The following is a 13,249-nucleotide window of genomic DNA, read 5'->3' on the forward strand; positions in this document are numbered from 1 at the left end:
ATTAGCATGTTCCAATCTTCGACATCTCGGGGCGATGGTTGAGTGCTCGAAGCGACCTGGCGTCCTTGCCGTATGCAAAATATTTCACATTAACGAAACCAATAAGTTACTCATAGACATAATAAGCGAACAAGGCAAAATATGGACTAAAGGTATTGCTTTTTTTTTTAAATGATATAGTTAGTTATTTAAAAACAAAAACGTCTCAATTTCAATCATGGGCTTTGGACCAACGATCATTTCAACCTTGTGTTTATTGATAAATCGTGTTGGCTTAGACATTTTTTTGGAAATCCAACTTTTCTGCAATTTCTTTTAGTGAATAGTTATGAAAATTCTATAAATTTACATTAATTTTGGCAGTTTAATAAAAATCATTACCACCTTTTAATACTTACTACTTTTATAACAAGAGTTCTGATAAAATATATCTACATGAACAATTTATAAATACAAGTTGTCTTGCAATAGCCTGTTAGCAATAAAAACTACAGGATTCTGGGTTTCAGTAAAAGTATAACAGCATAACCAATTCCATTATAAAAATGCTTTGGAATCCTAATTTAGTAAAATAGATAAGATCTTTTAATAAAAAATCTTATGTAATTATTACAGTGATAGCAAGAAATCCTAAATCATTATCTGCACTTAGTGCAGGGAAGGCATCATATGGTGCTCGTTCTATTTTGGATCAAGCTGAGGATTATTTGGAATGTGCAAAGCTTTATCCATGTATGTACCAACCTCCAAAGGTATGGTTTTCACATATTTGTATTACATATTATGACATATAACATATTCCATTAATAATGCGATAATTATCTTCAATACTCACATTTTATTCCAGGTGATATTTGAATTTATGAGTGGTATAGAAGAAAACTTAGCAAACAAATTAAAAGCTATTGGTATTATTGTAAAAGGTGAAATTTTACCAAACTCTGTATATATTGAAGATTGTGATGATTCATGGAGTTCTGAGTCTAGCGATGAAGAATCTCTGTGCAAGTAAATATGACTTAATTAAATATACAGTTTGTCCCATAAATGGTAAACTTAAGGGGAAGATGATTTGAAGGGTGCTTTACCAGACATTCAAAAATTGCCTTTAAAAAATTATCACCATTTTCCAAATATTGTGGATTATCTATTTTTTCAAATAATCATTGTTGCTGTAGGCACACATAATCAGATATTTTCTTATTTTTTTCTGTAACTGGTTCTAGAGGGTTTGCCCTAAACCATGAATATTTAATTGAATATAAATTAGAAACCATGACAATATTAATACCTTATCTCAATTTCTTTTTACAAAATTTTGCCCCTTGGCAGTGGAAAAAATAACTAATAAGATACTATAGATTGCATAAAAAAAAAGCTTATTTAATATAAATATCACAAAAGTATATCTTGGATAATTTCATCTTACTTTGTAATGCTTAGTGGTACCTTTTAAAGTTATTATTAATGAAATTTATAAAAGTTTTGTGTAATTTATTTTTCATTTTTAGTCAACAATCATCGTTAGAACAAGTCTCACAGTGTATGGAAGAACATCCTAAGATTGACACATTAAATCTAGATGTTACTGCAATGATGGCTTATGTTAGTAATATGACAAATGGACACTGCAATTATGTATTTATACAAGAGGTACTAACACAGCAATGTGCTTGGGAAGCTGAGAGACCAGTTAAACCTGTTTTGGAAAGATTATTTGAAGGTGAATTATTGACTTTTTTTAGCAAACTATAGGTAGAGAATAGTGTTAAAGCATTAGGTAACTTGGTTGCTTGTTGACCAGGATATTAATTAAGTCAAAATATACATGTATTGGGCTGCTTACATCTTTGCCTCTAATACCATACTCTCATTACTTATTTATAGGCTCTTGGAATAATAAAATTTTTGGTTTATCAAAGGGGTTATTTAACAATATATCTGTTATTTTCAGGAAAATCCTTAGTATGCTGCAGAACGGCATGGGACGACTTTGAGAAGATAGTAAATACATTGGGCGGACCAATGGAAAAGGTTAGAACAGAAGAATTAAAGAAAATGGTGGAAGTATTTCCTGATGATTATGGAGGTAAATGTTATTAGGGTATTTACAAGTCAGTAATATTGTTAGCAAGAGTCAAACACAATCACCTAAGCTCTACACAATAAATAATATTATTATCTATATTTTAAATCTTTGGTTATAGCCAAACACTCAACATGGTTCCATTTGAATCTCAAAAGCAATACTATTATGTTTGCAGATAATATTTCTTAGTTTCACACTAAAATCTATACTGTATGAAGATGGCACTGAGATTGTTTATTGCTATAAGCGTCATGTTACAACTTTCAAAATTACCATGATTAAATGTATCACAATTGAATCTAAAAAAACATATATACCAATTTATTTTAAAAAATGAATGAATTCATGATACTGTTTATATACTTTTTCAGGTGATGATGATTACCCTAGACATAATCTTAAAGTGAGAGGTCATGTCCGGTTGAGGTCTAAAATAATTTTTAATTTTGGCCACAGAATAAAAGCTCTTACTGTTTCTGCCAATGAGGGATTTTTGAGGTCTTCTCTTCAACAGGTATTATCTATATATATATAAAAATGAATCCTTATTTCCCTTGGTAACGCCATCACATGTGAACGGCTGGACCGATTTCACTTTTTTTTTGTGTTTGTTATAGTCAGAAGGATCTTATGAAAGAAAAAATTAAAGAAGTTGAGTGGAACTTTAGAAAACTTACGAAAAGTAAATTTCAACAATTGACAGAATGCATGCTGCAAATTCATAGTTGACAGGACATTGTCTGTCGGGTCAACCAGTATTCTATAATTTTGGGAAGTCTATCTTCCCTGTCTCATGTTTCTGGTATATGAATTAAGTGACATTTTTATTTCAGGGTGTAACATATGCAGCATTTATTCATGAATCAAGAGCTCTTACCGAAGGCAAGGAGAGTACTGCCAAAAAAATTGAATTATGATATGCCCCAATTCAATTAATCTCAATATACACAAGTATACATGAAAGTACTTAATTGTAAAATCATGATATTTTTATTTCTCAATGTATATGACCTGTAATTTATTTCTTAGGATTATTTATAATTATTCATATTTATTGGCTTTTATTATGTGGAAATTTTACTTATTTGTATTCAGCATAATGTTATTATTTTTTTTTTATATATGGGTGACTGACTTGATTCAGGTTTCAGTGTGCTTTAGCAATTTTAAACTAATAAAAAAATTGTCATGCTATTTTACATACAAATGTTAAAATTTTATTCTTAATGTGATACATCGCTTTATTATTTAGCATAAAATAGGGAGTTATGTAATGGATGCAATAAATGTAATTAAACCTAATTGCTTAGTTACTAGACGAGTGCTCTCATCACTATCGGTTTTTTCGGGCAATCCCAGCGCTGGTCGCCACATTCATTTTGACCTGCATCATGGTGAAAAAAATAGTATAGAGTGAATTCGTTATGTGATGTTTCAAAATATATGCAAAGAGAAGAACAAAGAATCAATGAACCAATAGGAAAGTTTTTGTTCAACAAGATTAAATACTTTCATTATAAGACTGCATCTTTGAACTATCAGGGGAAAATTAATTTATGATTTGTGTCACTTCAGGCATCAGCGTGAAAGTCTATTTCATACCACTTCGTTATTTTTGAGTGCATCTGTGCAACAACCGCTCGCCTATCGTACAGCGTGGTAGTTTTGTAATGAAATAGGCATGCAGATTTTATTTTTTATAAATGTTAGCAAACCACGACTTGAATTAACTGTGGCTGTGTGCTCCACGTCCTCAAATGTGATAAACGAATAAATAAATATATTATGTGTTTTATAATGTTTTAATTCTAAAAGTTTGTTACAACTAGGTGAAGTTTGTGGCTTCGCCCACATTCATAAAACCTTTGCTGGCACAAAAGTTCCGCTGTGCATTTTTCACCCAAAACGGCTTGGCAGTTTCTACGTGTAAATACCTATTTCTACATTCAGATACTTATGTTATTAAAATGTAATTTAATATTTTAACTCAAAGGGTATTCACAGTAATAGGGTTAACGACTACATATAAAGTTATGAAATCTTTTTCATCCATCGTGGATTTTTTTTCCCAAAATCCATTTGTAGATAGTAAAAAGCTTGGATCAAAGAACGTTCTAAATATAATATGTATTTTATATGGAAATAATGTAGTTTCAATGCTGCGTATGAGTGTAAATATGTATGGTTTTTGAATTTATCTGAGATTCTATGGTTACCCATAGACTTGCAACAGCTGTGTTTATTTCATGGAGGTAATATGTACTACGTACACCTGGAGAGCTGACTGATGCCGGAAAAACGGTTTCGAAAGAGAATACTTTTGGTAGCTGTGTCCTTGTCTAATATGGTGACAATGAGACATTAAAATATAGGACAAAATTATTTATTGTTGTATAGATTACACTTACCGTTTTAATTATAAATGCGATAAAATTTGAGATTTAAAGATTTCTAAATCTGTAACCAACATTGTAGGAAATAAAACACAATGGGTAACCAATATATAATATTTATTGCTTGATTCTTCCATTTTGTTTTTTTTATTGGGCGGTTCACCAGACATTTCTACATCATCCCGTTTACTAGAAGGTCCTCTTCGTTCATAAGAAGTTCCTACTACTGTGATATGACTAGAATATGAAGTATGTACAAAAGATCCTCCTTTCAACTTTTGAATACGCAGAACTGTAAATTTTTTGCTTTCTGGAACTATCTGTAACATAACAAACTTTAGATATGGAAAAATATTACGTACTATTTTCTTGAGAAGGTTGTACAAATTATGATATAAGGTTTGACAAATGGATATAACAAAATTATAAGCATTCGGTTATATGAATTTGACTAAGATTAACTTAAGATTCATAATATAAAATGCATAGAAACATGAGACATCCCTTGAGCTAAATTGTATGATGTACAGGACAGTAACTTATGCATTCGCAACATATTAGATTTATAATATATCAAAGTTTTGGTTTACAATATATGTATGTTAACACAAAATACTACCTTAGGCAATACTGAAGGAACTGCTTGTGGCTTTGACTTATTCTTAGCTACTGTTAAATACGCATCATCAGTAAAATGTAAGCTACAAACACATGCAGTTTTTGTCACATTAGTGTCAAGGTTCATGGCATCAACCCACAAGGCCCTCCACTCTTTATTAACTGGAATCCTGAAAAAAGAACGCGCAATTTAGACTATAATATAATAACTAGTAATGATGCATGGTTTTTTACACTTTGTGAGAAATTAATTCAGACAGCAAATGTTAATTTATTAATAAATATGGTGTTTACTGCATTTGCATCTTTAGATGGCATAGCAATGCTATATATTTGTCTATAGCATGAATGGGCCGATAAGTTGAAGTGACAGTTTGCTGTTAAGTACCAGCCTAGCGCAACAAGGAACAAAAAATCTTTTGTATGGAATTGACATGGCATTTAATGGCGGATACTGCTATCTCTCTCTCTCAGTACAGTTTCTCTTTCTATTCCTCACCGCCATTATTATTGTTTGTTTACTTCCTGACGTTTTGGAATACATTTGTGTTTATTGATTTATGTTTGTATTATTTGTTATTCAAACAAGTAAAAATATACCAAAAGTGTTTTTTTTGGTGTAAGTGAATACGTTTTAAAGACATGCCACCAAAAACGTTTCATTACGTGTGAAATTTGTGGAGATCGAGCCAGTCGATTAAATCACAAAAGCAGAATGTTTATGGCGAAATTTCCATTGGATGAGGTCAGGTAAGCATTAATTAGATGTTTTTAGTCATCGCGCAAATAAAGTAGCTTAGAAATAATAAAAATTCTCATTTTCTAATTACCATTATGTTACTAGTGATGTTGTTATGATTATCGATACCTGTTTAAATTTATTAATCAATTTGCCCTCCGTGGTTTCACCCATTTAGGTCCAGATTCTGTGGGAACATAGTGATAAAAAGTAGTAATTCTAACTATCTACATACCAAGTTTAATCGCAATCATTTTAGATTTTTGCGGGTACGAATAATAAACATACAATTGCATGCACACGCTTTATAATATTAGTAAGATGATGACTGATCATCAGGACAAAAAATACTAAAGTCGTGTCTGTGTGTCTGTGTGTGTGTGTGTGTGTGTGTGTGTGTGTGTGTGTGTGTGTGTCTGTGTGTGTGTGTACTTAAAAATGCGTTGAGCAATCAATGTGCCTGGTCACTGTTTATGATTTTAGGCTTAAATATAATATAATAAGAAATTTATTTACAATTAAAAATATTTCCAGATGCCGAAAGTGAGTTCAGATTGTGGGAAAAGAAGATTTGATATATGTTCCCATAGAAAAGCTGCATACTTTGAAATATGTGTATGGTTCTCACTTTAATAACAAAGATTTTAATAAAAAGAACAATCGCCTTAGAAACTCAGCCATACCATCGAAAAATTTTGAAGCTGATCCACTTCCTGATGAAATGTTTGAATTTCCGTGCCATGTTTTTATAAACAATTATTGCACAAATGATAATATCTTTCAAGAGAAGTGCGACAAAGAAGTGTCACCATCCTTTGACTTTATAATTAAATATTCTCATTGTACCTTGACCTATCATAAGTGCAACTATATTCGCCTACATGGTGAATAAAGGATTTTATTTTAAAATACAATTATTATTCAACATGTGAAAGCTTTTCATTTTATTTCGAGTCCTCATTTTAGTCCACCCTTGTAATTATAGTGCTAAAATGTTCACTGTATATTGTGAGATGGATTGATAATGTGGACTCGAAAATACATTATATGAATTTTATCAAAATAGCATTAGCGTCGATTCCCACCCAGTAGAATTTATCGATATCGATAAAAGTGCTCACTACTATGTATTTTGTTCAGTTGGTAGTATTATTATTTGACGTTCCTGACGTATTTTTCCGTGATATTGGTATTGATACGCCATGTAAATTCGATTTTATTTCTTTGTATTAAGTCCTGTCTCTTAAAACGTAGTGATTATATTCTCTTTGTTAAGTACAAAAAAATCATTGAGCTGACATATTTTAGTGTAATAAATTCATCACGTGACGATTCTTATACAGACATTGCAAAATTTTATTTTTTTTACCCTTTACGTCTCATATCAAACATTATATAAACAAAGATAATAGGATAATCTTATCCCACTATATAAAAAATATGGTTACACTATTCACAATTTATCAATAAAACTTACCTATGAAAGGATATTTCACAACCTGGATAGGATTCTTGCTTACAACCTCTTACAACACAAGTATTCACCATAATTACGCAGTAACTTCTACGATATAAAAAAAAGCTAGCTTAAAAGTTATTCAATCCTTCTTTATCATCAAACCACAAATGTAAACAAACGCCATTTTGTTCAATAGAATTCATTCATTTTTTCAGTTCACGGTGTTGCCGAAACGTAAACTACAATAACTTCTACTATACGACTGCTATAATAATTCCATTTATTAAATTTGTAACATAATAAAGTATAGGATCTAAGGATTTAAGCAGACAATATTATTTTATTTTATTTTTTATTACTGTAGTCTAATATAGATTTTTTTATTTATGTACTAATACTGCCATTAATATTATTAATTTAGAAGGTAATGAACGTTGGCAACATGTGCGAGAGGGACACGGCTACCAAAAAGTGATTCTCTTTCGAGACCGTTTTTGCCTTACATCTATTGCTAATGCAAAATGAACTTTACATTATAAGCATAAAATATCTTTTCAGTATTAATGTCAAACGTAGTAAGCTCTCCAGGTACATATTAACTCCATGGTTTATTTTTATATTTTTTGGTCAGCGAATATTTGACAAGTTTATTTGTCTCTGATTTGACAGTTATTTTTGACTTTGAAAAACAATCATTCGTTTATTTTGTTTTATTGCTTGTGATTTAGTTTTATTTGTAAAATGATAATGAATTTAATTTGATTTGATTTTAACAATGGCACAGCTGAATAATGAAATATTAGATTCACAACTATTGGCTGAACATGTAACCTTTTTAAATAATTGTTTCGATACTTCATTTTCTTTACACAATTCATTGAATATCGTTAAAGATTATGTTTCTGAGGAAAACCATATTTTATCTGGTTCAAGATCAAGTAAAATATCACTATGTGACAAAATCAATACATCATTGCGAAATAAAACAATGGATAACTCCAACTGTAGCAATATTGGAACACCGAAAAATTCCAAAATAATGAGTAAAAAGTTGCAAGACTGGGGACTGCCCCTTGAAATAACAAGAAAATATGAAGAAAGAGGCATAACAGAGATGTTTGACTGGCAAGTATCCTGTTTAAGCAATTCAAAAGTGCTATTAGATGGATGTAACTTGGTGTACTCCGCTCCTACATCTGCGGGAAAAACTTTAGTTGCTGAAATACTCACAATAAAAACTATACTTGAACGGCGAAAAAAGGTTATTATTATCTTACCCTTTGTGTCTATAGTTAGAGAAAAAATGTTTTATTTGCAAGATATATTGTCCAGTTGTGGAATAAGAGTTGAGGGTTTCATGGGCTCCCAAGCTCCACCAGGCGGTTTTCAGGCAGTCCACCTAGCTATTTGTACTATAGAGAAAGCTAACAGCTTGATAAATAAACTTTTAGATGAAGGTAGTATATCAGAGCTGGGTGCAATTATTGTTGATGAGTTACACCTGCTTGGAGATTCTCATAGAGGATACATATTAGAACTGTTACTTACTAAAATTAAATATATAACTTCCAAGTCAGATTTTCAAACTCAGATTGTTGGCATGTCTGCTACTCTACCGAATTTGGAGTTATTGGCCCAATGGTTGGGTGCAGAGTTATTTGTTACTGATTATAGACCTATTCCTCTAGATGAGTTCTGTTTAGTAGGCAACAAATATTATGATAAGGACAGGAATGTTATTAATGTTGTTAACAGTTTTAATAATTTGTGTGTTGAAAATGATAATGTATTAAACATTTGCTTAGATACAATCAAGGAAGGTTGTTCCATTCTTATCTTTTGCTTGACCAAGAATAGATGTGAAAACTTAGCACAAACTATATCATCATCATTTAATAAACTTGGATGTGCGGGCGGTGAAATGGGTTGTATATTGAGAAAGCAATTAAGTGTAGAATGCATTACAGAAGTGCTGGAACAACTTAAGAACTGTCCGGTAGGATTAGATGATTTTTTAAAAAGAACAATATCATTTGAGTTGCATATCATCATGCTGGACTGACATTTGATGAAAGAGATATTATTGAAGGTGGTTTTAAATCTGGGGCGATAAGAGTTTTAGTTGCTACATCAACATTGAGTTCTGGTGTCAATTTACCTGCCAGAAAGGTAATAATCAGGTCACCAGTTTTTCAAAGGCAACCTATTAACATACTGAGTTATAAACAAATGGTTGGTAGAGCTGGTAGAATGGGCAAGGACACAAAAGGTGAAAGTATACTTGTCTGTAGTGAGGCAGAGAAGCAAATTGGGTTTGATTTGATGACAGGTGAATTAGAACCCGTGAGGAGTTGTATAGAAAGTGAAGATAAATTTATGAGAGCGGTTCTAGAGATGATAGCAAGTCAAGTGGTTTGCACAAAAGAGGAATTAGATCTATATGCCAAATGTACTTTATTATACAACCAGCAGGATGCTACCTCATCAAAGAATTTTCTTCTTGAAAACACTCTGGATGAATTGATAAACTTTGAACTGATAAGATGTCAGGATGAAGAGGATGTAAAACATTATGTTGCAACACCTTTGGGTAAAGCCTGCCTTTCATCATCAATGGCACCGAATGATGGTCTGTCACTGTTTTGTGAGCTACAAAAGGCCCGGCCGACAGTGTCTAGTGCTAGAAACAGATCTTCATTTAATTTACTTAGTGACTCCGTACAGTGTCAGCAGCCAATGGAGTAATATTGATTGGTTGCACTTGTTGACATTGTGGGAATCTTTGACAAAAGCTATGAAAAGGGTGGGAGAGCTGGTGGGAGTACAGGAGAGTTTTATTATACGTAATTTAAGAGGAGGCAATAAAATCAAGAGTGATCAAAATAAATTAAACATACATAAAAGGTAATTTATATTTGCAGCTTTGCATATGGATGTATCAAAAATATTATACTCAAGTATTGTCTTCTAATATTGATAAAACTCTAAATATGTTGTGTATACTGTTATCAATTAAATATCAAAACAATATATTTTAGATTTTACACAGCCTTGGCTTTACAAGATCTAGTGAATGAAGTACCACTATCTGAGGTTGCAGTAAAATTTCAATGTGCTCGAGGATTTTTACAAAGTCTTCAGCAGGCAGCAGCTACTTTTGCAGGTAAATTTGTACTGATACTGATATTGTATTAATATCTATTCTTCAAACATCAAAGTTTTAATGATCTCTTTCCCCTGTATTCAATTTATATACTTATTTTTTTTAAATTCAGTAGTGCTTTGTTGTAGGTATGGTGACAGCTTTTTGTCGGCAATTGGGTTGGAAAAACATGGAAATGTTAATATCACAATTTCAGGACCGTTTACATTTCGGTATTCACTCTGAATTACTCGAGTTGATGGGGCTGCCGTCTTTAAACGGCAAAAGGGCGCGTACCTTATTTGATGCGGGCTATGAAACAATCTCTAGTATTGCTTTAGCTGATATAAATGTAATTGAAAATGTATTACTTAAATCTGTTCCGTTTGAAAGCGAGAAAGAGAGAGGTGATGACGATAGTGAAGTAAAAAAACGTAACAAAATAAAAAACATCTGGGTGACTGGTTATTGTGGAATGACTGCAAAGGAAGCCGCTTTAAACCTTATTGTTGAAGCTAGAAATTATTTAGAAAAAGAAATTGGTGTTAGCAATATTAAGTGGACTAATGAAATAAATTGTACACAAATTCCGCTAGGTGTAAATGAAATAAATGAACTGAATGAGGAAAAATCAGATGATAAAATGATTCCCAAAGTTTATAGAAATTGTTCAATTATAGAAAATGAAGAATCAAATATTTTGCCAAACAAATCTAGTCAAAGCAATAATGTTAATGAAGTACTTTGTGGTTCCTCTAAACACCCTATTGGAAAATCCGAATAATTATTCCCTACTTGAACACAAGCCTCCAAAAGACAAAAATGTACTTGAGAATTTAAATAATGAAATATTGAAATGAAATGTACTCCTACCCTTGAAAATATTAGAAACTGTGATAGTAAAGCCAATGTTCCAAAAAAAGATGATATTATATGGGATTCTTTAAACCTTACTGAGGCGGGCTTTGAAAATATTACAAAACTACGTACCCGAATACAATGTTTTCGCCGAATATAAGTTTCGGTGAGACAGATGATAAAACTGAAGCTTCTGAGAATCAGGTCGATAGTACCGACAAAATAACCCCATCTAAGAGTACGTCTACCAAAGATGTGAGTTTGTTTTCCTCCGATGGCGATACTTCTAGCATTTTCAACGATAGTCTGCCAATAGATTTAATTCCTAGTAAATTGCTTGATAATAAAAACAATTTACCTATCAACCATCAAATTGCTTTGGATTTGGAAGTTATTAATTCTGAATCCATTCTTAACGCTTTTAAATCTACGTTAGTCCCAGTTGACGATGATGAAGATATTAAATTAGTTTATGAAGAAGATGACGATGAAAATAAAGAAACCAATAAATGTTTAAACGTGTCTGATGATATCGAAGTAATAGAGACACAGGACATAAATTTAACTGTAAAAGAAAATCATTTTAAAAGCCCTTTTAAACGTCCACCCAAAATCTAAAAACACTACTCAACCAGTTTCAAAGAAGAAGAAAACTGATAGATTACAAACAGTGAGAAGAATGAAATGTCCATTATTTAAAATAGTTACAAATTTTGAAAAATCAAAGAAATATACTATAGGGATAAGTACATATAAATTAAATTGCTTTTTATTAAAAGAAAATGATATTTACGATAATATACATGTGATTGAAAATCTTAAAAGAGCATCGATTTATTTAAATGTTAAAAGTTCTGTTTTACCGTCAAATGAAATTATAGGGAGAAGCATATTGAACTTCAAACCTCATCTAGAAGACTTAAACCCATGTGCCATACAAGGCATAGCTGTTTATTTTGAACCAATGTATTTTTACTTTGACTTGCAGGACTTGAAGTGATATTTCTGTATTTAAGAAAAGTTGTCATCGTGGTTACGAAGTTACGTTGAAATTTCACTAAAAAAAATTTTAAGGTACGGTGCTCTTGGTGGATATTTCGCTTCTGAGTGGTTAATAGATAGCGATAAAAGATACCAAATAGCGTATTGCGTAAAAGTATCTATTTTGTTTAATGCGTTCATTACTAAAATAACTTACAATAGGCATACTTACCTTTTTTTACTTATACTGCAAAATAGACTTATCCACAATGCAAAGATAGACAATGACAAAAGAAATTCAGGAACTTAGATGTATTTGGACATGTGTAAAAAGGATGGTCGGTGGGAATGATTGCAGACCAACAAAACAATATTTGCGTAATCATCTTCAGCAAAATTGGTTCGTTCTTGATTCTTTATAGCCTACTTTGAAAGTGGCGTGAACTCGCATTAATTTCATCTAATCCCATCTTCAGATATCGAAATTCAAGTTTCAAAGATTCTCGCCAACTGCGAGCATCACGGTATCACGGTGGATAAAGATCTCACGTCTAGACTTTTGATTGATGTAAGAAATTCGCAGGAAATTCTGCAAAAGAAGGCATTTAAACTGTGCGGGTATCATTTTAACTTTAATTCATCAAAAGATGTTGCTAAGGTAATTATTTTGTATCAAACTAAAATTTGTTATTAATATTACATTTAAAAGACTTAAGGTAATTTAAAAACAGAACTCTATAGTACCTCTGTAAATAAGAGAAAATGTTCTTTGTATGAGCGCTCAGGATGATGTTCTTGTATGCGGTATTGTAGTTCCTGGTTTTGTTCGCTGACCGAAATTGACTGCAGCTCTGCGGCTTTGACAACGCCATGATGACGCCGTCCCACTTCCCAAGAGGTTCTTTGACAATGGAACATTTTGCAGGTTTTAGGTATAAACAACGGTATTCGTAAAGTGAGTACGAAAAAA

General features: G+C 31.7%; 2 protein-coding genes and 1 pseudogene across 2 annotated transcripts; 2 read left to right on the forward strand and 1 right to left on the reverse strand.

Annotated features, from left to right (window-relative positions):
- Positions 1-7: 7 nt before the first annotated feature.
- Positions 8-3,887, forward strand: LOC115448217 (UPF0415 protein C7orf25 homolog; the record flags this gene model as incomplete). The annotated part of the gene is made up of 7 exons (XM_037447273.1): positions 8-152; positions 616-752; positions 848-1,008; positions 1,512-1,723; positions 1,955-2,089; positions 2,461-2,603; positions 2,923-3,887. Coding segments are annotated over 7 exons (1,017 nt in total), but the record flags the coding sequence as incomplete, so codon positions are not given.
- A 527-nt stretch (positions 3,888-4,414) lies between these two features.
- Positions 4,415-7,878, reverse strand: LOC119193636 (THAP domain-containing protein 1-like). Its single transcript, XM_037447272.1, has 3 exons — positions 7,317-7,878; positions 5,102-5,270; positions 4,415-4,802 (listed from the first exon to the last, which is right to left on the reverse strand). Exons 1-3 carry the CDS (start codon positions 7,385-7,387, stop codon positions 4,506-4,508), a joined length of 537 nt encoding a protein of 178 aa, XP_037303169.1. The 5' UTR covers positions 7,388-7,878; the 3' UTR covers positions 4,415-4,505.
- Positions 7,879-7,998: 120 nt separating this feature from the next.
- LOC119193635 lies at positions 7,999-13,246 on the forward strand (annotated as a pseudogene).
- The last annotated feature ends 3 nt before the right edge of the window (positions 13,247-13,249 follow it).

The sequence above is a fragment of the Manduca sexta genome, unplaced genomic scaffold (genome assembly GCF_014839805.1).
Source record: "Manduca sexta isolate Smith_Timp_Sample1 unplaced genomic scaffold, JHU_Msex_v1.0 HiC_scaffold_827, whole genome shotgun sequence".
Lineage (NCBI taxonomy): Eukaryota > Metazoa > Arthropoda > Insecta > Lepidoptera > Sphingidae > Manduca > Manduca sexta.

What these genes read in the sequence shown, in the direction of transcription:
- LOC119193636 (XM_037447272.1), bottom strand. Translation starts at nt 7,387, where the DNA reads ATGGTGAATACTTGTGTTGTAAGAGGTTGTAAGCAAGAATCCTATCCA. An exon ending in TGTGAAATATCCTTTCATAG is followed by an intron (nt 5,271 to 7,316) that starts GTAAGTTTTATT and finishes TTCTTTTTTCAG; the next exon opens with GATTCCAGTTAATAAAGAGT. An exon ending in TTCCTTCAGTATTGCCTAAG is followed by an intron (nt 4,803 to 5,101) that starts GTAGTATTTTGT and finishes GTTATGTTACAG; the next exon opens with ATAGTTCCAGAAAGCAAAAA.